The following is a 26051-nucleotide window of genomic DNA, read 5'->3' on the forward strand; positions in this document are numbered from 1 at the left end:
ATAAGAATTCTTCCTATAAAAATAATCATATTGCGGTTGTCCACTGCCATTTTCTCCAGTGGCAATGACATCACCCTATCTAACACATTACATTAGTTATTCACGCCTGTTGAATGTGTCCATTATGATGCCTTTAAACAGTACAAGTTTCCTGTTTGGAATGATTTTCAATTTTGTTTGACTGTCAGGGAGGCAGACAGTAAAAATATTATCTCATTCCTCTGCACGTGTGCAGTTCGGATGAATTCTCAGCCAAGGAATGTTTAAAACAACAGACGTCTTCTTATTCATGTTCTGATTCATGTTCAAAATATAACAGATTTAGATAAGTTGTTCCCGATCATAAACTGATAAGTGTTCCTCATGTGTGATGTGAGACCACTGGAGAATTCTCTCCGAAGACCCTGAGCGGAGACCCTGAGCAGAGGTGAAACTGTGCATTCAGGGTTAATCCACCTTGGTGCAATTGTTTTACAAATCTAACCACACAGATGTTTCAGCACATGCAGTTGCCTTCATGGGGAAATTTACTTGCATATGAGGACAAAACCACAACCTAAAATGCACAGCAACTCCATTAAAATGGAACTTGTTCTGGGCCCCATATTATTCCTAATCTTCATCAATGAGTTCACTGACTGGAAAATCCTCTATCTCTTTGATGACTCCACTCTCTGCCGTGACGTCCCTCATCCCTCTGAACGCAGCAGCCTCTTCCCTCTCCTCAGACCTTGACAAAATCACAAACTGGTCAAACACGTGGAACATGTCTTTCAGTCCTGAGAAATCCCTCACACTCACTCTCTCCAAAAGGACCATACCGCAAACCCTTCCATCTACTTTCTCAACAACCCTCTTGAAGAGGTTGAGTCACTCAAACTCTTGGGTCTCACTCTCAGCCATGATCTCACTTGGCCAAGCCACATTTCAAAGTTGGCCAACAAGGTGAGATGCCGACTGGGCATCCTCTGTCGTGCAAAATACTTGCTTGGCATATCTGAGCTCCGAAACACCGACAAGGCTTTCATCCACAGCTCAATGGCGTACTGCTCTCCCCTCTGATCTGGATCCCTTGCTTCATATCTTGTTCAGCTTGATGCCATCAAAACAAAGGCCTTCAATGTCATTGGAATCTCTCGCGATGAAGCTGAGTCTATTGGCCTATCACTTGGCACAAGCACTGCTCACCTCCACTACTTTATTCCCCTTTATTCCAGCCTGTGGAACAACCCTCCACATTCTCTTCTGTTTCATTGTTCCCTCCACATCTTGAAGACAGCTCCTCACCACCATCTCAAGTCATCCCCCATCCAAAACCATAATCATTTCTACACCCGTTAAACCACCCCGTTTCCCCTCCCAAAATTTTGAGGGAAATTTAGCTAATTGGTTACTCCCTCCATTCACAGGTGAGATGTGGGTGGGTCTTTCTTTATCATTTATATATTGACTGCTTTTGACATTTGCACATGGTATATGCTTGGGAGCCTCGTTGGTATGCATTACTGTCTGCGCTGTCACTGCTGACTCGCCAACAAGCGATAAAACCGGTCCAAAAGCTGTGGGGGTGTGTAGCATTGGGATTCTCATGTGTGTATTAGTTGTGAATGTTTTTACAGCTGTGGAGGAACTCTGGGAAGGGTTTGAAACAGTAAAAATGGCTTACCTTAGTCGCCTTTCTTGATTGCTTTATGCAGCTTCTTCAGCGAGAAGAGCATGGGAGGAGTCAATTTATTTATATAACCATAGCCACCTGGGTATTCCCTCCATTCACAGGTGAAAGATGTGTGTGGGTCTTTCTTTATCATACATATATACATAATGAAAAACATTTCTAGAAGTTGCATGCTGCTTTTGAGCACAGTTGAATGTTATGTTTAAATGTGGACACTATGCCAGTGCTGTAAACAAATCTCAGTTTTGTTGTTTGATATCTGTCCAGGAGTGCTGCTGCCCGAGTTGATTTTAGGACAGTTACTGCTGTTGCTTCGAAATGGAGATGCTGCTCAAAATTCTGGTACTGTACCCGTGTTGGGTAGCCTTCTGGAAGTGCTGGATTCCTTCAATCAACTGGCACCAGGCCAGGATTGCGAGGAACAAGAAGATCTCGCTTGGCCAGGAATTCTCGGTATTTTATTGATCAAATAAAAGTTTGAATTCTCATCGTTACAAATGCTTCTGGGAAGGAAATGGTGCTGGATTTCTTCACAATGCAATGAGTAGTACCTTGGGAATTTATATAGGGTTTTTTTTTGGGGGGGGGGGGTGGTATGGGGTGTGTTTTGGTGGAAAAGCTGAGTTGAAATTCAAAAAAATAATATGCAAAGGAAGTAATTGTCTTAGCTTCTCATTGCTGTGTACATCTTCACTGGAGAAGACCCGATACATGTATGGGTAAGGGCTAATGAAATGTATATTTATTGCAGCCTCGTGGTCATTAGGAGAAAGTCCATCTCTGCGCCGGCCAGTTACTCTCATCCGCAAACACCACCTAGACAATCACAACAAGGATGGAGGATCCTGGACAGTGGTGGATGGTCGAGTCTATGATGTAACAGCATACCAGGCTTACAGTGGTACATACCCACTTTCAGAAGAATTCGGTACGTTGTCTCAACCAACTCTTGATGAGATTACAATATGTTTTGTTTATCTGTTTGTCCTACACTTATTGTTTGTTGTCATTATTTGTCCATGCCTCTGACATCCATGCCATTCACTGTCCGACTGTTTCTGTCTGCACATCTCTTTGGTTTATGGTTTTGATTGAATGAAAGAAATAATGCCTTAGTTATTTTATAACTTGGTTTACAGATCCGCCGACGGTATATTTGCTGAAATGAAATATAAATATAAAACATATTTTTAGCCTTTTATATTTATAAATTTTCCGCGGTGGTGCAAAATTTTCAAAACCCGAAATGTAAACGTCGGCATTTATTTTCAAAATATAATTTTACGTGCCCGCACCAAAATGCCGAGTCCCCTTTAACCAAACTGCGCAGTAGTCTTCGGTCATGGCGTCTGAGCAGTGGCCAGCGTGGTTCAGATTGACTGTGGTTTCTGGGGCGAAAGTGATTGTTAAGAAGTATGTCAGCGGTATAAATTCGAGTGACTATTGGTGATTTAATCACGCAACATCTTGACGACGAATATTCTGGCCGAACGATTGCATCAATTCAGTGCAGCAGCAGGGATGATTCGCAGGCTACTCTCGATCGTGCCAATTTTGTTTCCGTCGAAAGTTGCGCACCGCTGTTCGTATTGAAAGATTTCGGTGCCAAGTATGTCAAAGTTTCCCTGCGGGATGCTGATATTCAGCCTTCAACGGACCAGAAATCAGCCTTTGATGTGCTCATGGGGAGACGGTACCATCAGATACCCGCTGAAAAGTAAGAGCCGGTTATGGCTCTGATTGACTGTTTTGAGTGTGTTGACTCCGAGTAGACACCTTTTAAAAAAAATCATATCCAGCACTATGCACTGGTGTGCACGCACACATCTACGACTTGGACAGTAATTTTCTCAGCATTGTTTCCATTTGTTTGATGATCCAACAGGTTTCTATAAGAAAAACATGCCAGACTATATTATAAAAACAAGTTTTAATCCTCCTTTATTGTTTTTCACATCAGATGATAAAGTGAACATGGGCATCCTGCATTTGAATGGTCTTCCATCTTCAATGTTTTCTGAGATCTTCCTGGTCCGGGATTTATATTTATTTTCCCACCACCTACCCTTGTCTTTTCCATGGAACATCCGAAAAAAAATCATAAAAATATATAATTTCTAAAAATTGAAATTATATTTATATTTATATTTCGATCTACGGACCCGACATTTTAGCTGAAGAACTGCGTAAACCAAGTTATAAAATAACTAAGGCCTAAGGAGAGACTTTTTTTGTTTACAGTTATCTTATGCTCATGGTGGATCTTGTACAATAATACCACATGTATGACAAGCATGTGAGTAGAGGATAAATGGGGTTCTGAGGCAGCCATTCAAATGAATGGGGGAAAGGGAAAAACTTTCTGACTTAAGCCCCAACAGCCCAAAATAGGAGACTGATTTTCTCCCCCTCCCACACAAGTAAATGTACAATTGAGACCGATTTTCTCCCCCTCCCATACAAGCAAATGTAAAATTGAGACCGACTCAAGCCCCAAAAGCCCAAAATAGGAGACTGATTTTCTCCCCACCTATCCCCTTCCCTCTCATACAAGCAAATGTAAAATTGAGACTTACTGATTAAAGCACTTCTTTCCTTTCATATTTTCATTCCATTCAAAGAGCGAAAAATGACTATTTGTCCATGTTCTACTTTGGGGAATAACTTAATTTTTCTATTATATTCACTTTATCTCTTCAAGCACGAAAGAAAGGGCCGTTAGCGTGAGTTTTGTAAAATGGGGAAGTGTTTTTAGAACAGTCGTGCCGTGAAAATGAGGAAGTATTCTATGCCCTTGTCTCTTGTGGTTATATTTTAAATCATCAGAACACTAACAGAACAAAGTTTAGTTAAAACAGCTTTTAAACGTAGGTTTTATCAAAAATCATTCAAAGCAAGATGTTTCATTTTCGTGTGAAAACCAGTCAGTTTTGAAGTCAACCAAGCTGCCTCGCCCGAACCAAGCCAAAAAAATTCCGAAGTCATTTCCGATGTGGGAACACACCCTGGAAAAACCAGTGTTGTGAAATCTCCCATTACCTCATCAAGTTGGTTTAAATAAGCAACTTGTGTGCCGTACGTGCATACCCGTATGTGCATGCCCGTACGTGCGTGCCCGTACGTGAGTGCCCGTATGTGCAAAAAAACAAAGAAAAAAAACAAAAGAATTGTGACGTCAATCGTGATGTCATAGCACCATTTCCTGTCATTGGTTTGGTAAATAAATGGCCATGACTTGGGAACCATTTGTCCGATTCATATCAAACCTTGAAAAGGCACATCCACAGGGCCCCAGCAATATACCTGGCAAGTTTCAATTAGATCGGACCAGTGGTTGTTGAGAAACAGCAGTCGCAGACACACACACACACACACACACACACACACACACACACACACACACACACACACACACACACACACACACACACACACACACACACACACACACACACACACACACACACACACACACACACACACACACACTGCTGGAATTCACACACACTGCTGGAATTATAGATGGATGATAAATAGGAAAAATGTAATGGGAAAATTAAGTTATTCCCCAAAATAGAACATGGACAAATATTCATTGGTTCGCTCTTTGAATGGAATGAAAATATGAAAGGAAAGAAGTGCTTTAATCAGTAAGTCTCAATTTTACATTTGCTTGTATGGGAGGGAAGGGGATACTCTCAAGTCCCGAATAAGCGTGCATGCACGCTTATTTTTTTTCGAGGTAAAAATCCCCTCTACACGGCCTCTATTCGGGTCTACACGCTTATTAAAAAATCGTTCTTGCCACCCTCAGGTCGTATTTACACCGGCGAGCGTGTAGGGTGACAATGTTGTCCTGTCGAGAGGTGTGTCGTCCTGATGTAATGTATGTATTTGAACAATAAAATACATGTTCTATATTTGTCACATTTCTGTTTTTTCCACCCTGCCCTCTTATTCGGACCTGCACGCTAATTAGACTTTTTTGGATTTTCCACCCAACACGCTTATTCCGCCCTCTACTCTTATTAAAATTTGGAAAATGTTCCACCCTACATGCTTATTCAGACCCCCACGCTTATTCGGGACTTGAGAGTAGGTGGGGAGAAAATCATTCTCCTATTTTGGGCTTTTGGGGCTTGAGTCGGTCTCAATTTTACATTTGCTTGTATGGGAGGGGGAGAAAATCGGTCTCAATTTTACATTTACTTGTGTGGGAGGGGGAGAAAATCAGTCTCCTATTTTGGGCTGTTGGGGCTTAAGTCAGAAAGTGTTTCCCTTTTCCCCCATTCATTTGAATGGCTGCCTCAGAAACCCCATTTATCCTCTACTCATGTGAGTAGATGTCGGTATGCTTTTGCAAGACTGTTGCAATCTCAAAGGTCAAATCAACATCTTATGAAGGATTTGAATTTGGGATCTCAACATCATGAGCTATGTGCTCAGATGGAAACAGCCAATTTGTGTGATTCCAGCTACATATTTTAAATTTAAAATGGAAATGCTTTTCAACACCCCAATACAGTAAAAGCTCGACCCTCCTGCTTACCTCATTGTGGATAAAATATCACTTCAAATGTGAAAAAGAATACAGTTTCAGATATGATAATGGCAATTTTTTTCACTTTGAATCCTCCAGGTTTCGATTAAACACAAATATGCATTAAACATCAAATATGTGTGAGCTTATTGATTATAATTTTTTTTCTTTCAGGTGTCACTATCTTGTGCATGATTTTCTGTGTTGCTTTTGCCATTTTCATCATTCTGATTGGTTGTTTTATCCTCCTATTTGATGCATGAAGTTTTTATTATTTATAATATTTTATATACCATTTGACACCATTGAATGGCAAATCCCTCATTCCGAATATAGCATCTTATGGGCAAGGAATTTGGAAGAAATGGATGCTATCGGACACGGCTGGGACGTGTTCATGATTCCCATCTCACAACCCTACGTCAACAACAACACAACCAAAACTGTCACAGATATGGAATACGGCAGAAATCTCTGTCATGCCCCGGCAGTCTTTAGCGCGTCACCATATTCCGAACGTAGTTGAATCTATATCGTTGTTCGTCGAGTTGACGATGACTTGGAAAAGTAAAAATTCAGACCATGTGCCAATGTCATTCAAGAGACTTTAGTCCAGAGAGTGTGAAAAAGCCTCTTCTATGTTGCATGCATACATTGCCAGCGAGCCCACCAAAATTCCATGTCTCCTGTCATGATCCAATTGATTTATTTCATGTCTTGCTTCTGTCTTTTTATTGCTTTTCTGATCTTCGCCTTCCATTGGGTTCTGTCATGCCCCATATCGTAAGAATTCACTGGAATATCTGCTCCTTTTAAATGTCTTTTAAGTATATCCTTATACCTGTGTACTAATTTCTCACCACAAACTTTGTGTTGCCCTTTAAGTTAGGTCTCCATAAAACACTTCCCTTGGCAATCTATCATCATTCATTCTGACAACATGACCTGACCAAATTTGAGTGGCTAAAAAAATTTGCCTCCACAATTGCCATGTTTGCACGTCGCATAATTTAAACACTTGGTATATGATCCTTCAATGAAACTCCCATTCGCGAATGGTTAAGTGTATTATGTGTCATCTGTACAATGTGGATGTTTCAACAGAGTAAAGGAGTAATGCCAAGACCCTTGCACGGAAGACAACATTTTGTTGCTAACTTGATTTGATGCTTAAATTCTACCCTTACTTAAACAGCCAAAATCTTTTGAGGCCATTGCACTACGGCTATACATTTTTGCATTAAGTGTGCTGTCAAGTAGTAACTGCACTGCCAATTTTTTTTTTTTTAAACTTCCGCCACCGAAGGTGGACGGAGGTTATGTTTTCACCCCTGTCTATCTGTTTGTTTGTGTGCAGGGCATCTCAAAAAGTTGTAGGCGGATTCAGATGAAATTTGGTGGGCAGGTTGTGTGTGTGACAAGGACAAACTGATTAGATTTTGGGGAAGATCTGGATCCAGATCCGGCTACTGGAATTTTTAAGCGATTCTTCACCATTGAGAGATAGGGCCAAAAACTATACATAGTACGATATCTCAAAAAGTTGTGGACGGGTTCGGACGAGGAAGAATTGATTCAATTTTGGTGGAGATCCGAATTCAGTTCCGGATACGAGATTTTTATTTTATTTTAAAAGTGATTGAGAGATGGACCACAAGCAATTACATAGCATGATATTTCAAAAATTTATTGGGCCTGATATGTTCTCCTGGATCCGGCATTGCGTAGCAGATGTATGTGCTCTACCAAGTGCCTTTCTAGTTTTCATAGATTTTACTTCTTAAGTACCAATGTTAATTGTGAGGTCAAGCTGATGTTGGCCAGGAAGTGTTTAAAGAATGACTGTTTTCTTTAAGTTGATAGTAAATCCTGAACAATCTGCTGCTGATTTAAAATGGTTGACTGTCTCCTGCTTCTGATCCACAGAGTGAGCAACTTGAGCAGCATCATCTGCAAAAATAATTTCTCTTATGCATACTTTATGTACTTCAGTCTTTGTTTTAAGTCTGGCGAAGTTAAAGAGCTTTCCATCAGACCTTGTGTGAATGTTAACACCCAAATACTAGTTTGTAGAGGCTTCCATAAATTCAGTTGCCAGAAACAATGTAAAGAGTGTTGGTGCTTGAACACTCGAACACAACCCTGCTTCACTCCATGACTGGCATTAAAAGGATCAAACTCTGCACCACCAACAGGAACTCTTGCCATCATGCCGTTATGGAATTCACATATAATCTTGATAAACACATCAGGGCATTCAAAGCATTTGAGAAGTCCCCAGAGTGTTGATCTGCCCACTGTCAAATGCCTTGGTGAGATCAGTGAAGGCCCTTGTGTTGTTCAGCTGCTTTTTCTTGTAGTTGGAGCAGAGTATAAATCATGTCAATTGTCGACCTTTGGAGGATCTAAAAGTACTATGTACATCTCTCTCTCTCTCTCTCTCTCTCTCTCTCTCTCTCTCTCTCTCTCTCTCTCTCTCTCTCTCTCTCTCTCTCTCTCTCTGTCTCTCTCTGTCTCTTTCTCTGATGCACAGACAGATACACACAGGCATACATACAATTCAAATCTGTTAATTGGCCCCTCACAGGTTTATTGTTTTTACTTTTGTAAATACTTTCACCACTAATATTTTGCAGTTTGTGGAATATCTGTATGTTGTTCAGTTTTTACTGTGAATTTTTTTTGCAGTCAAATTCCCAAATGATGACCCTGTCAATGCTCTGAAGGCAGCACTGCAATGCGACAACACCAAGGAAATGATGCAGACCTTCTGTGTGGGGCAGTATTTGGCGGTAAATAAACTTTCTTATTGCTTTCCCCATTTATTTCGAAGTTGAGTTGAAATATACTTAATGGGAGGGAGAAACCTTTACTTGATGATGGTACCATCTATTTGGCTTATAAATATCTTCGTCAATCAGTTGGAACATTGACATGAAAAAAATGGCTACTGATTTACATTTATGGTGAAAATTGTTCAGCCTTCTAAATGTGATATTTTAATAAGAGACAAGTTGCATTGAACAATTTAATATGATAGATTATAGAATAAGGATGAACTTACTACGTATTTTGTGTGGGATTTAAAAAGGGCAAGTTACATGTTGATATTTAATGTTTTTTTTTCTTAAATGGTCCAAATTATTCCCACCTTCTTGTTGGGTTGGCTGGGGAGCAGATTTCTCACACTCTGGATCCTGTTGGCTAGGTTTGATGTTCCACTGATAAAAAATTTTTCATTTAGCCAGGGAGCCAGCGATAACTCACCTACTCTTCACAAAAAGACACCGTGAGATGTTTAACCTCATCCTACATCCACAATGCCTTTCTGCTGGCTTAACGTCCTTTCATGGACAAGTCACCACATTTATGCATCACTTTGCCTTTATGCATTGTGCTTGCTTGAGTTCTTAAGCCATTTGGTGAGCGCTTACCAAGCTGCTTGGTTGTTTGTTTCAAAACCACGAGAAGTCCTGTTTCTTTGCTGATGGAAATACCAATCTTTGCGTAATTGCGAAAAAAAAAAAAAAACGGAATAAAAATTAACATTAAGCTTAATTTTTCCTCCTGTTCGGACAATTATATTTACTGAAGAAAAGATTAAGGAATGTGCAGAAAGTGGAACTTCATTTGGCGTAATGCCGTGCTCTCTCACCTGCTTTTACAATCCATGATGATATAATTGACAGGGGTACTGTTTTTTGGCAATTACGGATGCAGTTTTCTTTTCCTTGTTTTGTGCAATCTGCATTCATGACAAAATATTCATATAAATACACGAATAGTTTCTGCAATATATTGATCGTTGGCAGTGGCTGAAAATGAAGAGGTACGAAGACAGCACCCACGGAGGTCGGACGTGGTGGAGTTTGTGCATGCATGCATGCGAGCAGGTTACGGGCATGCATGCAAGTCTCCTTCCTTCACGCTGTCTTTGTTTCCTCCCCTCACGCTGCCTTCGTCTCCCTCTTCTATCCCTCCCTCTTTTCAGTGGTGCCCCCAGAATCCGAATTTAATTCGTTCCAAGAGGCTGTTCGGATTCCAAAAAGTTCGGATTCCAAAACTATTTTCCAAATAAGAAATAATAGTAAGTGAATTAATCCGTTCCTGGACCCCAAGAAAACCCACTTTCAAGACACTTTCAACTGAAATTACCCATATTTAAGGTAAAATAAGATGAGTAAATGACCTAAATATCAAGTAATAATCATAAAAACAAGAAATAAATGTACTAACATGAAAATAAACTGCATTTACCTTAGTGAGGAGTGCTTATGGTGCATGTGGAAGCTGGAGAGGAGGAAGGAGGGAGAGGGTTTATTACCTTCGCATTCTGCGAAAGGTTATGTTTTGGTCGCTGTGTATTTATTTATTTATTTGTGAATATATATGTGTGTGTGTGTTTGTTTGTGATTCGCATAACTCAGAAAGTATTAAACCAAATCGCTTGAAATTTGGTGGGATGATGGGTTATTATCCAAGGAACATTTGATTAGATTTTGGGAGCGATCGGGTCAAAGGTCAAGGTCAAGGTCACGGAAAGGTCAAATTCGTATTTTTACCATAGCGCGGTCAATTTTGATCTAATTGGCATGCAACCGATGCCAAAATGTTCAGAATTCATTGCCCAATCTTGTGATGGGCGACATGACACAATTACGTCATTACCCTTGTTTTTAAAAGAAAATGTCCCAAATCCTGGCATTATAATCAGTACCAAAATATATGTTTGTGGGAGATGCCAATGATTATTTATTTGTTTGTTATTCGCATAACTTAAAAAGTATTAAACCGAATTGCATGAAATTTGGTGGGATGATTGATTATTAGCCAAGGACCATTTGATTAGATTTTGGGAGCAATCGGGTCAAAGGTCAAGGTCAAGGTCATGAAAAGGTCAAAATCGTCTTTTTACCATTTCACGGTCAATTTTTATCCAATTTGCATGAAACTAATGCCAAAATGTTCAGAATTTAATGCCCAATCTTGTGATATGCAACTTGACACAATGACGTAATTGCCCTTACTCGCGGTTGGGGGTCAAAAGTCAGGGGGGGGGGTCACGACCTTGCAGATGTGCGTATTTTTATCATAACGCAGTCAATTCTTATCCGATTCATATGAAATCCGCACCAAAATGCTCCTTGTTCTGTTCCCCACACTCTGATGCCAAGAACAAAACAGTAGCGGCAGCGAAGGTATATGCTCTCTACGAGTGCCTGTTCTAGTTACTTGGAAGGTGAGTCACCTTCCGTAATAACATCAGGCAACTGTGCTTTTGGTGTTTCCTCTCTGTCTCTTCATTCCCCTAACATTAAGACCACTTGTAGAGGGCTGGGGCTCACTGGGCTCGCTTGCTTTAGAGAACCACCTTTCCAAAGTTGTCTGGTGTTGGCGACTTTTCTGAATTTTTCTGAAGTGGTCAATCACATTGTCATTGAACAAATTTATGCTCCTGTTGACCACTGCCCTGTTAGAGTGCCACTTTTCGACAATGGCCTGTGTTTTAGACCACAGGGAGCACAGTTCCTTAATTTCAGCACTGGAAATGTTCCCAATAGCTCCCTCTTCCTCCTCTGAAGAAATTTTGTCTTCTAATTCTTCTTGCTGCATCTTGTGGAGGTGCTGAAGTTCTTCTGTGGTGAGTTCATTTTTGTGATCCTCCATTAACTCCTCCACATCCTCTTCACTCACCTCCAAGCCCATGGACTTGCCCAGAGACACAATAACAGGCACAACAGGTGGTTCTTCGAAGCCTTCAAAGTTTCTGGCTGCAACACATTCAGGCCAGAGTTTCTTCCAGGCAGATTTCATTGTCCTCAGAGACACTTCCCTCCATGCTTTGTCTATGATTCTTAAGCAATGGAGGATATTATAATGATCCTTCCAAAACTCTCTGAGGGTCAGTTCGGTCACGTTTGTCACCTCAAAGCATCTCTGGAACATAGCCTTGGTGCACAGTTTCTTGAAATATGAGATGACTTGCTGGTCCATGGGCTGGTTGAGAGGAGTGGTATTGGGGGGTAAGAACTTCACCTTGATGAAGCTATATTCGCCCACCAAATCTTCTTCCAAGCCTGGGGGATGAGCAGGAGCGTTGTCCATCACAAGAAGAGCCTTCATGGGTAGATTTTTTTTCCTCAAGATAAGCCTTCACAGAAGGGGCAAACTCATGAATCCACTCAGTCAAGAACTGCCTGGTAGCCCATGCTTTCATGTTTGCCCTCCACATAACATGAAGCTTGTTCTTCATAACATTGTTCTTTTTGAACACACGTGGATTCTCTGAGTGGTACACAAGCAAAGGCTTTATCTTGCAGTCTCCACTAGCATTACCACACAATAACAGAGTAAGCCTGTCTTTCATTGGCTTCTGGCCTGGTAAAGACTTCTCTTCCTTAGTAATATAGGTCTTCCTTGGCATCTTTTTCCAGAAGAGGCCTGTTTCATCACAATTGAACACCCGTTGTGCCACATACCCCTCAGTGTTAACAAACTCACTAAATTTCTTCACAAACTTTTCCGCTGCATCCACATTCGAACGAGCAGCCTCTCCATGCAAAACAACACTGTGGATCCCAGTTCTTTTCTTAAAGTTTTTGAACCACCCCCTACTAGCCTTAAACTCTTCACTATCAGCACTACTTCCAGGCAGGCCTTTTATAAGGTCAGCATGCAGGCACCTGGCTTTGTCACAAATTATTACCTCAGAGATGGGATCACCAACAAACTGTTTTTCGTTTATCCACACTAAGAGGAGTTTTTCCATCTCCTTCATAAACTTAGATCTCTTAGAGGTCAGAGTCGTAATGCCTTTTGCCACATCAGCTGCTTTTATCGCTTCTTTATTTTTCAGAATCGTACACACGGTCGATTTCGGCAGCTCGAACATGGCAGCGAGATCAGACACACGCGTACCGCTTTCATGCTTAGCGATAAGTTCTTTCTTCAACTCAATTATCGTTCTCACGGACTTCCTCTTACTCCTATTTGCTTCACTGCTCTTCTTGGGTGCCATGGTGAATGCACAAGGGTGATACTGTAATTGAAAAAAAAAAAATGAGAAATGTACGTATTTACAAATAATAAATAATTAATACAAAACATAATACCGTACAAAGATAATAAAATAGAATATAAATAAATTAACTGGTTTTATAAAGTGTATTTTGCTTGGAGATGAGACGACTTCGGCTTACGGAAGATTCTGGTGGAGGTGGCGGCAGTGGTGGAGCTGTGACGTTCATCTCATTAGCTATGCAGCAAGAGTTCACCTCGGAATGTGATAAGTGGAGCTGTGACGTTCATCTCATTAGCTATGCAGCACGAGTTCACCTCGGAACGTGATTGGTGGAGCTGTTCACCTTTGCAGTTACTTTTTAGGACTCATGGTTGAGTTACAACAAAGAAATTTGCAGTCATCCGAAAAAAAAAATCGTCCGAGCAACGGCTCGTAACTCTGAATACTCGTAAGTTCGTGCACTCGTATGTCAAGGTATTACTGTACTTCCACCGACGAACTGAATGAACAAAGCGCGAAGATGTGGCTCGAACAGGTGGGGGAGATGCACGTGAACAAACATGAACGCCACGTTGTGTTCGGTTTTCGAAAATGTGTTCGGTTTTTAGGGCAAAATTTTCTCTAAAAAATTGTTCGGATTCCTATTTGTTCAAACAATGGGGCGTTCGGATTCTGGGGGCACGACGGTATATGTATATGTATGTATATATATATATATATATATATGTATGTATATATATATATATATATATATATATATATATATATGTATGTATATATATATATGTATGTATGTATATATATATATATATATATATATATATATATATATATATATATATATATATATATATATATGGATGTATATGTATATCTTCTCTTCTTCTTTCGGCTGCTCCCGTTAGGGGTCGCCATAGCGGATCATCCGTATGATCCGCATAGTGATTTGGCACATGTTTTACGCCGGATGCCCTTCCTGACGCAACCCTGGTCGCCTCTTACGACACAGGGATATGGTACACCTATTTTAACCGGGGTATACACCGGCCCAGTGCACTGGTACTCACTTCGCCGACCTCGGAAGGATGACAGGCTGAGTCAACCCCCTGGTGTATTAATTCAGTGGCCCAACGGGGCTTGAACTCAGGACCTTTTGGATCCCAAGCCGCTGCCCTAACCACTGCGCCAACACCAGGCTGCATATATATGTATGTATGTATATATATATATATATGTATATATATATATATATATATATATATATATATATATATACATACATACATACATACATACATACATACATACATACATACATACATACATACATACATACATACATACATACATACATATGCATATATATATATATATATATATATATATATATATATATATATATGTACCAGTGTACTGGACCCGGTGTATGCCCCGGTTAGAATAGGTGTACCATATCCCTGTGTGTCGTATGAGGCGACCAGGGTTGCGTCAGGAAGGGCATCCAGCGTAAAACCTATGCCAAATAATTATGCGGACAATAAAACGGATTTCCATACCGGATCGGTCGAGGCCCGGGTTACCAACGACCGTCACCGGTACTGTTGGTCAGCGGGGTACCGGTGGAAATTGTGGTACTGCTGGGCAAAGGAGGAGAAGGAGATGGGGAAGGCGTGTCCAGAGGCAGTGGGAGAGGGGGAAGGGTAGAAGTGTGGAGGTGAGAGTTGGAACTCTGAATGTTGGGACTATGACTGGCAAAGGGCGAGAGTTGGCTGACATGATGGAGAGAAGAAAGGTGGACATACTGTGTGTATAAGAGACCAAGTGGATGGGGAGTAAGGCTGGGAGCATTGGAGGTGGTTTCAAACTGTTCTACCATGGTGTGGATGGGAGGAGAAATGGTGTCGGGGTAATCCTGAAGGAGGATTATGTCAAAAGGGTGTTGGATTGGAGGTGAGGAGAGTGTCGGACCGAGTGATGAGTGTGAAGTTGGAAATTGAAGGGGTGACGATGACTGTCATCAGTGCATATGCCCCGCAAGTTGGGTGTGAGGTGGAGTATAAAGAAGATTTCTGGAATGAGTTAGATGAAGTGGTGGAGAGTGTATCCAAGGATGAAAGAGTGGTGATTGGAGCAGATTTCAATGGGCATGTTTGTGAAGGGAATAAAGAGGATGAGGAGGTGATGGGTAGGTACGGTGTCAACGAGAGGAATGTGGAAGGACAAATGGTGGTAGATTTTGCAAAAAGAATGGAAATGGCGGTGGTAAATACGTATTTCAAGAAGAAGGAGGAACACAGGGTGACATCCAAGAGTGGAGGAAAGTGCACACACGTGGATTACATCTTAAGCAGGAGATGCAACCTGAAAGAGATAAGAGACTGTAAGGTGGTGGCAGGGGAGAGTGTAGCTTGACAGCATCGATTGGTGGTCTGAAGGATGATTTTGGAGGTGAGGTTGAGGAAGAGAGTGAGGGCTGAACCAAGGACCAGATGGTGGAAGCTGAAGGAGGAAGACTGTTGTGTGAAATTTAGGGAGAAGGTGAGACAGGTGTTGGATGGTGGTAAAGAGGTGTGGGATGATTGGGAAACTACAGCAGAAGTGGTGAGGGAGACAGCTAGGAAGGTACTTGGTGTGACATCTGGACAGAGGAAGGAAGATAAGAAGACTTGGTGGTGGAACGAGGAAATACAGGAAAGTATAAGGAAGAAGAGGTTGGCAAAAAAGAAGTGGGATAGCCAGATGAATGAAGAAAGTAGACAGGAGTACAAGGAGTGGCGGCGCAAGGTGAAGAGAGAGGTGGCAAAGGCTACGGAAAAGGCATATGGCGAGCTGTATGAGAAGTTGGATACAAAGGAAGGGGAAAATGATTTGTACCGATTGGCCAAACAGAGGGACCGAGCTGTGAAGGATGTGTTGCAGGTCAGGGTGATAAAGGACGCAAATGGGAATGTGCTGACAAGCGTGGAGAGTGTGTTGAGAAGGTGGATGGAGTACTTTGAGGAGCTGATGAATGAAGAAAATGAGAGAGAGAAGGTTGGAAGAGGTGGATATAGTAAATCAGGAAGTGGGGTGGATCAGTAAGGATGAAGTGAGGACTGCTATGAAGAGGATGAAGAGTGGAAATGCGGTTGGCCCAGATGATATATCAGTGGAGGCATGGAAGTGTTTCGGAGAGATGGCAGTGGAGTTTTAACCAGATTGTTTAATAAAATCTTGGAAAGTGAGAGGATGCCTGAGGAGTGGAGTGTAAGTGTACTGGTTCCGATTTTTAAGAACAAGGGTGATGTGCAGATCTGTGGTAATTACAGAGGTATAAAGTTGTTAAGCCACACCATGAAGTTGTGGGAAAGAGTAGTGGAAGCGAGGTTGAAAGGAGAGGTGATGATTTGTGAGCAGCAATCTGGCTTTATGCCAGGAAAGAGCACCACTGATGCGATGTTTGCTTTGAGAATGTTGATGGAGAAGTTTAGGGAAGGCTAGAAGGAGTTGCATTGTGTGTTTGTGGATTTAGAGAAAGCTTATGATAGGGTGCGAAGAGAGGAGTTGTGGTATTGTGTGAGGAAGTCGGGAGTGGCAGAGAAGTATGTGAGCGTGGTGCAGGATATGTATGAGGACAGGGTGACAGCGGTGAGGTGTGCGGTAGGAATGACGGACCGGTTTAAGGTAAAGGTGGGATTACACCAAGGATCAACTCTGAGCCCTTTCCTGTTTGCAATGTGTGATGGACAGGTTGACGGACGAGATCAGACTGGAGTCTCCATGGACTATGATGTTCGCGGATGACATCATGATCTGTGGGGAGAATAGGGAGCAGGCTGAGGCGAGCCTCGAGAGGTGGAGATACGCACTGGAGAGAAGGGGAATGATAGTCAGTCGGATTAAGACGGAGTACATGTGCGTAAATGAGAGGGAGGGTGGTGGTATGGTACGGTTGCAAGGAGTTTAGGTGGGGAAGGTGGATGGGTTTAAATACTTTGGATCAACTGTCCAAAGTTATGGAGAGTGTGGTAGAGAAGTGAAAAAGACAGTGCAGGCAGGATGGAGTAGGTGGAGAAGAGTTGCAGGAGTGATTTGTGACAGAAGGGTTGCTGCAAGACTGAAGGGGAAAGTATATAAGACGGTAGTGAGACCAGTGATGTTGTATGGTTTGGAGGCGGTGGTGCTGACAAAAAGACAGGAAGCGGAGCTGGAGGTGGCAGAGTAAAAGATGCTGCGATTCTCGTTGGGAGTGACGAGGATGGACAGGATAAGAAATGAGTATATTAGAGGGACAGCGCAGGTTGGACGGTTTGGAGACAAAGTGAGAGAAGTGAGATTGAGATGGTTTGGACATGTGCACAAGAGGGAAGTGGAGTTTCTCGGTAGAAGGATGCTGAGGATGGAGCCGCCAGGTAGGAGGAGAAGAGGAAGGCCAAAGAAGAGGTTCATGGATGCGGTGAGGGCGGACATGCGGGTAGTTGGAGTGTCAATGGAAGATGTGGAGGACAGAGCAAAATGGAGACTGGTGATCCGCTGTGGAGACCCCTAACGGGAGCAGCCGAAAGAAGAAGATATGTGTATGTATGTATATATATATATATATATATATATATATATATATATATATATATATATATATATATATATATATATATATATATATATATATATATATAATTCCAAGCTTGCACACTAAAAACTCGGCTCGCCGTCACACGATCCCGATGAAATTGCTGTGGCACTTCGCGGACATGCTGACAATGTTTGGGAAGTCTTGGCGTTCCATAGTACCACTTTCATTTTGCACAATGCGTATTTTTGTCATTCCCCGTGTACGGTCTGTCGTCTGCTACCAGCTATGTTGTACTGCTATCCCGTGCATGTGCACGGGTATCGCTGATAGATATATATATATATATATATATATATATATATATATATATATATATATATATATATATATATATATATATATATTGTTGTGGTTACCAAATTCGCAAACCACCATTCAGGTCCCTTAGGTGAGGTATCTCGGTAAGTGCATGTGTAGTTAGGCCCAAACCCGTTGTCTAGTGGGAATACATGTCATTTATGCGTGCTGCGACTCTTCAGGATAGCCGTTTTTCTTTTACTATCTTTATTTTGGACCAACCGCCATTGTTACCACCACCAACCACAACATCAACCACCAACCACAACGCCGCTTCACCACAACCGCCACGACCTTCACGTCACACCTCGCAACCGTAGCATCGCCACCGTTCTTGCCCCTCTGTGGGTACCGGTGTTGGACTCATGCAGAGCGCGCGTCGAACAGCGTGTACAAAATCACGGATTTTGTGCTTCAAAAACGGATCAAAAACGACACACGCCCACTTTTTGCCGTCCAATCGGTGAGCGAGGGGCGAATTGGCCCCGCCTCCAGGACGATCGATATATGCAAATTTGTGGATCAAAAAGCCTTCACGCCCACTTTTTCTCGGGCCAATGGGGAGCGAGGTGAAAGGTCGAAGGGAGGGGGTCAAAGGCGAAGCTACGGGGGGATAAAAGGACGGTGTTCGTCAGTCAGAGGGTGTGGAAGTCTGGAGCCCGAAGCCTGCAGTAGCTGGAGAAGCTGAAGAGAGTCGAACGAGGAGAGCCCAAAGAAGAGTCCAGGGTGGAGAGTCCAGAGGCGGAGAGGCGGCAGCGGCGAAGGCAGACGAGGGGGTGCTCGCGTCGGTGCCAGGAGCTGCACGCCCGAGGGAGGCCGGCAGCGCGTCCTGGCCGAGGTGGAGACGCACACCAGGGGTAATAAAGATCCTCTATACCCCGAGCATCAACAACCCCCTCCTGTTTCCCCCCGCGCTGAGATAGTGCGACCAAGGGGGCCCCCTTTCCCACCCCCTGCCAGACACTGTCCGCGAGGCCCGCGGAGTGAGGCGCCATCGCCGCTCCGCGTCTCATCACCAGACGGGTAGGCGCGACCCGGTCTCGGCCTCAGGCCCGCCTCATTCTTGGGGGTATTCTTTTCCTTAGTTTTGGGTATGTGTTGTCGGCGCCGTCTGTGAATTAGAATTGTATAAGTGTTGCCGTGTGCTCGGTAGTCGGTATTAGCTCTGCATTGTTTTCGCTTTTATATTTGCTTTTTGTGTAAATGGAATTGTGTTTTTTCTGTGTGCTTTTGGTGGAATTGAATGTGTGCTTCCCGTGTGCCGCGAATAAATGTGCTTTTGTGTTGAACTGTTCTCCCGCTTCGCTTCGTCTTTTCCTCCATTGAATCCCCATCTTGCTTCACGTAAAGGGTTGGTAGTGGGCTGAATACGCCCGATAATTAATCGAACCGTCGAGGTCGACGATAACACCGCTCGGTTATTCTGATAGTACGGAACGGGTCGCTTCAGTGGCCCGTGTCCAAAGTCGACCTGCGGCGAGGTGCGATCGCCCGGTCTACCCTCCGCGTGGGTACTTAGGTAGGTCGAATTCGGCGAGCAACCCTATCCCACGCGGGGGCTGATTGGCTCGATCGCGGTGAGACCGAAAGGTCCACCCGTGACTGGTTCCCGGCGTTAGTCCGAGAGGGTCACGACTGGATTGTCCGTCCGGTGGGCGACGTGCCGCGATTCGAGTTACGTGGCCGTCAGCACGCCGGCGGGCGCGAATACCGCAACACTGGTGTCAGGAGTGGGATACAAATTCATCGCCCTCCTCGCGGCACTGGTATCGGAGAACAGGAAAACGGGCTCTCCTGTCTCCGGCTAAATTCACGGGAATCGGTCCAGGGGTGAGAGAAGCGACCCCCGATTCCCTCCAAATTACGAGCGAGTTAAATTAACCCTTCACGAGAAGCAAGATGGCGTCTCAAGGCGAGCGGGAGCCGGGGGTATTAGAAATGGATGTAGAATGTGTAGAATCCATGGTCCAGGATGGAATCCCCGAGCAGGAAATGTTGATTGTGCAGGAACATGAACTCCCCCAACTGAACCCAGAGTTCGAAATGGGCGCAGTGGCTGGGGTGGCGGACAAACGGCCCCCACGTGCGAATTCGCCCACGGATCGGACGATGGAAATGTTTGAGAAAATGATCGAAAAAATGGATGCAAATACAAAACGAAATGAAAGGCATGAACAAACAAATGATCGAAAAAATGGATGCGAATACACAGCAAATGAGGGAAGAGATGAAAAAGTTCCGGGGTGAGACGCAGAACATGGGCCGATGCCTGCAGGCGGGCATGAAGGCCGTGACAAAGGAAATAATAGTTGAGACAAGGGAGGTAAAGGGTGAAGAGTTGGGAGAGACACGGGAGATAGAAAAAATAGAGGAAAGACTACACGAGGAAGACGGGGTAAGTGACGCACACACACACACACACGGAGGTAGTGGAGGATAGTGAGGGTGAGCTGGCGGACTGGGTAGAGACCCAGTGCGAGCACCTGGATGGCCTCCTCCAGGAACGAGGGGAGGGAGTCTGCCCCCTTGAGGCGAGTCACGACCAGGTGAGTTCGGTCGTGCTTTGCGAGGTTGAGGGGACGAGTGCTGTGGACGGGTGCACGGAGAGCTTGGGGGGTATAGAGGCCCCGGAGACCCTTGTGGGGACTCGAATCCCCAGTGTGGTTGTCCCTGTGTGTGTGGTGCAAGGCGTGAGTGTGTCCCCGTGTGTGGAAGCGACCCCGTGTGTGAGTGGTGTGGTGGCGATGGTGCCAGAGTACGTGCTTCCCAGCACGTCGTGTGTGGATGAGGCACCGTGTATGGAAGAGGCCGTGTGTGAGTGAAACGGCCAGTATGAGTGAGGAACCGCGGGTGAGTGCCCCCGCGTGTGTGGATGAGGCACCGCGGTTAAGTGCCCCCGCGTGTATGAGTGAGGCACGGTGTGTGGATGAGGCACCGCGGTTGAGTGCCCCCGCGTGTATGAGTGAGGGACGTTGTGTGGAAGAGACCGCGTGTGTGAGTGTCGCCGTGTGTATGAGTGAGGTACCGCGGGTGAGTGCCCCCGCGTGTATGAGTGAGGCACGGTGTGTGGATGAGGCACAGCGGTTGAGTGCCCTCGCGTGTGTGGGTGAGGCACCGCGGGTGAGTTCCCCCGCGCGAGTGAATGGAGCACCACGTGTGAGTAGTATGGTTTGTGTGAGTAGTGAGGCACGCGTGAGTGAACGGCCGTGTGCAAGGTCGCTGTGTGCCAGGGAGACCGTGTGTGTGAGAGAGCGGTATGAGAGGGAGATGTCGGTTGGCATGCGGGAGCACGCAGCCGCGTCTCCCCGTGTGAATGTGATGGTGTGGACTGTGTGCGTCGTAACACGCAGGTATGCGTGTGTGGAATGGAGACGGAGACGGCGACAGAGGAGAGAAAGCCGTGTAGCGGCTGTAGCTGTTTCGGGGACCGTGCCGGGTTCACCCAGCAGTGAGCACGCGGTTCGTGCTGTGCAACGCACGAGACCGCCACGTGCTCGCTTGCGAGAGTGAAGTCCCGGTCCGGAAACGCACGCGGTGGATTTGCCGATCCCGCGGACGGACAAAGTTTAGGCAGGATAACGGATTTGGACCGGACGGGTTCTCCACGCGATCGTGTGTGTGAAGCTCCAACGGGCAAAGCACATGTGTTCGCGTGGGGAACCCCTCGAGACGTGTGGCTTGTGTTTTTTTTTTTATGCGCACGGTGACGCCATGGCTGCACGTGGGGTTGGAATCCGGCAGGAGGGGTATCTCTGCCGGATGGTCCCGTCCAAGGAGGGACGAGGAACACGTGCAGCTGCATGACGTCACGGGCAGTTGCAAAGTGCAAAGAGCGCGAGTTGCCGCGCAGGTGCTGCGCATGGAAAGAAAAAAAAAAAAAAAAAAAAAGCAAGCCTCACTTTCGGGTGCACAGGATTCCTGGGCAAGGGGTGAAAGACCCCCTTACCGGGGCACAGGATGAAAACTAGTTAGGGGGAAGGGTTAGCTTAGTTAGACCGACTTCATGGGGCAGGGGTAAGTCCTCATGGAGTCCGTGGAATGGATTAGTTAGAGGGATTGTAGCCAGATTTAGGATGGGAAAATGGGAAATAAAATGATTTATTTGTAGACAGTGACAGACTTGTGGATGTGTAGAGGGGACGTAGTTTAGCTACGTAGGTTAAAAGGAACGTGCTGTAGTTTAAGGGACGACGTGGGAGCACGAGTTAGTTAGGGGATGTAGATAGAAGGATGGCAGAGTTCAGTGGTGTGTGTGTTGAAGAGTTGTGAGGTGAGTACTTGGTGAGTGAGTGAGGCCAGCGGGTCTGTGTGTATGGAGCGAATGGGGAATGCATGGTGCGATGAGTGATTGGGGGGAGGAGTGACTCCCGCCCAAGGGACCCCGGGGTCAGTGTAGAGTGAGTTAGCTGGGTTAGTCAAATTGAAATATGGAGGTCGTTTTGTTGTTGGTGGGAAAGTAGGCTCGAGACCCATTTGGAGGGGTGCAGGAGCCCTGTTGACGGGCTTGGGAGCGTGGCTGCGAAAGGTGAGTATCGCTGAGTGGGTACCCCGGGCACCAGGCTAGTCGGCCGCGGTAGGCCAAGGGCCCATGGGGGGCCGGGATAGAGTAGTGGGCACGGGTGCGCCTGCTTGGTGCGGGGGCCCGGGGCGCCATTAGCCGCGTGGGCAGTGTTGTGGGCACGGGTGACCCTCGGAAAGGGGCCCGGGAGGCCGGCCTGCCACGTGTACGTTTCAGGGGAGGTGCCATGGGGGGCACTCCCCGGTGTTAGGGAGCTGGTAGGCTCGGAGGCAGTGTAGTGCCCGGGGGTGCCATAGCGGGAGAATCGGCAGAGGGTCGTGCCTGCCAAAGGGAGCCACGTGTCCCAGCCAGGAGACCGTGTGAGGGCACGGAGAGAAAATTGGGGGCGAGGCCCGAAATTGTAAGGACACCAACACAGGCGACGGGAATCTGGGTTGTTAGAACCAATAGTTTAAGCGAGAGGCGCTTGTTGAAAGCCCCGGGGTAGTTTAACAGTTAAATGGTTAGGGTAGATTAGGAGATGTACCCCTCCGCACCATCCATCCCCTCGCTGTCGTTGTGGGCCGCTGGACCCACTTTGGGTTAGATCGCCGAACTCTGGGGAGGCCATTCTGAGGCTTCGTTGGGCCTCGACACAGGACGTTAGCTCTCCCTTATTCCCCTCCGGGAAGGGAACGTAGGGGTTGGGAGTAGGCTAGGTGACAGGATAGGTTAGCCGAACAAGGACGATAAAGGGGGTTAGGGGACGATTTATAGAGGGGAAGTAAACATAAAAGTAAAAATAAAAACAACAAAAAAATAAGTTGGGGCTAAATTGGGGTTTGACAAATTAAGGGAGTGGGTATGTACAGTGACAGGCAAAGGCGATAGGTTGGGAGGGAGACAGGTCCGAGCCCGCCTTCCGAGTAGCCAGCACCACCGCACCCCCTCCACCAACCTCCACTGAACGGCAAGAGCTGGCCAACTTCATCGGCTGGCCGTGTTTTGCTTCAAGGCGGAGGCCGGCCAACTTCGTCTGCAGCTGCTGTGCTGCAAGGCCTGTGCCGGCTGGATCGTCTGCAGCTGCTGTGCTGCAAGGCCTGTGCCGGCCAGTTCATCTGCTGGCTGTTTTTCTGCAAGGCCTGTGCCGGCCAGTTCATCTGCCGGCTGTGTTTGCCTGCAGCGGCCTTCTTCTGTGGGCTGTGTTTGCCTGCTGCCTTTGCCATGCCATGCCCACTGCCCACGTTCACCAGCCCCGTTCAATTTTTGCTTTGCCCCCCCTGTTCATTGCCATGTGCGCCAGGATCGTAAAAGCAACAGTTTGCAAGCTGCAAGAACTGCCCTGTTGGCAGCTACAACACGGGCCTGCAGTGGCGGCCCGTGCACCGTGTTTGTGTTCATGCATCCATTCGTTGTGCTCATTGCGTGTGCCACTTGAGCTGGCACGGAGACTGCGTTGTGCAGCCCATGCACCGTTGTGGTTCACTGCGTTCAGTTCAAAAGGGAAGGCCTTGGACTGCGTGTGAGCAGCCAGCCACGTTCCCTGTCACCTGCATTGTTTGAGCCAGAGACTGCATGTGGGCAGCCTGGCTCCCTGCTAACTGCTTTCTTTTTGCAGAGTTCATTGATCCTGGGCCATGGTTTAGTGTAAAATTTGTAAGTTAAGGTTAAGATGTACTGTAAATATGAGTGCGCCCCCCGGCATGTCTGTCTAGCGCCGGCAATTTTATTTAAGTCGTCCGTGTGAGTGAGTTTGTTTAGATAGTTACGCAGCCCTCAGGTTATTTATTTTGGGGACACGAATACCATGAATGTCGCACTCAGGGATCCGTAGGTAAAATGTACTAGGGGAAAACTACACATGATGGCACACGAAAATTTGACGACTCGGGACGAGTCTGTAAAAAGGGGAGGGGGTAGTGTTGTGGTTACCAAATTCGCAAACCACCATTCAGGTCCCTTAGGTGAGGTATCTCGGTAAGTGCATGTGTAGTTAGGCCCAAACCCGTTGTCTAGTGGGAATACATGTCATTTATGCGTGCTGCGACTCTTCAGGATAGCCGTTTTTCTTTTACTATCTTTATTTTGGACCAACCGCCATTGTTACCACCACCAACCACAACATCAACCACCAACCACAACGCCGCTTCACCACAACCGCCACGACCTTCACGTCACACCTCGCAACCGTAGCATCGCCACCGTTCTTGCCCCGCTGTGGGTACCGGTGTTGGACTCATGCAGAGCGCGCGTCGAACAGCGTGTACAAAATCACGGATTTTGTGCTTCAAAAACGGATCAAAAACGACACACGCCCACTTTTTGCCGTCCAATCGGTGAGCGAGGGGCGAATTGGCCCCGCCTCCAGGACGATCGATATATGCAAATTTGTGGATCAAAAAGCCTTCACGCCCACTTTTTCTCGGGCCAATGGGGAGCGAGGTGAAAGGTCGAAGGGAAGGGGTCAAAGGCGAAGCTACGGGGGGATAAAAGGACGGTGTTCGTCAGTCAGAGGGTGTGGAAGTCTGGAGCCCGAAGCCTGCAGTAGCTGGAGAAGCTGAAGAGAGTCGAACGAGGAGAGCCCAAAGAAGAGTCCAGGGTGGAGAGTCCAGAGGCGGAGAGGCGGCAGCGGCGAAGGCAGACGAGGGGGTGCTCGCGTCGGTGCCAGGAGCTGCACGCCCGAGGGAGGCCGGCAGCGCGTCCTGGCCGAGGTGGAGACGCACACCAGGGGTAATAAAGATCCTCTATACCCGAGCATCAACAACCCCCTCCTGTTTCCCCCCGCGCTGAGATAGTGCGACCAAGGGGGCCCCCTTTCCCACCCCCTGCCAGACACTGTCCGCGAGGCCCGCGGAGTGAGGCGCCATCGCCGCTCCGCGTCTCATCACCAGACGGGTAGGCGCGACCCGGTCTCGGCCTCAGGCCCGCCTCATTCTTGGGGGTATTCTTTTCCTTGGTTTTGGGTAGGTGTTGTCGGCGCCGTCTGTGAAGTAGAATTGTATAAGTGTTGCCGTGTGCTCGGTAGTCGGTATTAGCTCTGCATTGTTTTCGCTTTTATATTTGCTTTTTGTGTAAATGGAATTGTGTTTTTTCTGTGTGCTTTTGGTGGAATTGAATGTGTGCTTCCCGTGTGCCGCGAATAAATGTGCTTTTGTGTTGAACTGTTCTCCCGCTTCGCTTCGTCTTTTCCTCCATTGAATCCCCATCTTGCTTCACGTAAAGGGTTGGTAGTGGGCTGAATACGCCCGATAATTAATCGAACCGTCGAGGTCGACGATAACACCGCTCGGTTATTCTGATAGTACGGAACGGGTCGCTTAAGTGGCCCGTGTCCAAAGTCGACCTGCGGCGAGGTGCGATCGCCCGGTCTACCCTCCGCGTGGGTACTTAGGTAGGTCGACCCGGCGA

General features: G+C 46.0%; 1 protein-coding gene across 2 annotated transcripts in view; it reads left to right on the forward strand.

Moving 5' to 3' along the window:
• The window catches only part of HERC2 (HECT and RLD domain containing E3 ubiquitin protein ligase 2), a 600800-nt gene that overhangs the window by 139871 nt on the left and 434878 nt on the right, over positions 1 to 26051 (forward strand). For both annotated transcript variants that reach the window (XM_085851823.1, XM_085851824.1), the window contains exons 23-25: positions 1943 to 2128; positions 2427 to 2603; positions 8904 to 9007. In XM_085851823.1, coding sequence (XP_085707949.1) covers positions 1943 to 2128; positions 2427 to 2603; positions 8904 to 9007 — 467 coding nt within the window. The remainder of the gene's footprint in view (positions 1 to 1942; positions 2129 to 2426; positions 2604 to 8903; positions 9008 to 26051) is intronic.

Source organism: Eptatretus burgeri, chromosome 13 (assembly GCF_056783735.1).
Source record: "Eptatretus burgeri isolate ZD-2024b chromosome 13, Ebu_testis_v1, whole genome shotgun sequence".
Taxonomy (NCBI): domain Eukaryota; kingdom Metazoa; phylum Chordata; class Myxini; order Myxiniformes; family Myxinidae; genus Eptatretus; species Eptatretus burgeri.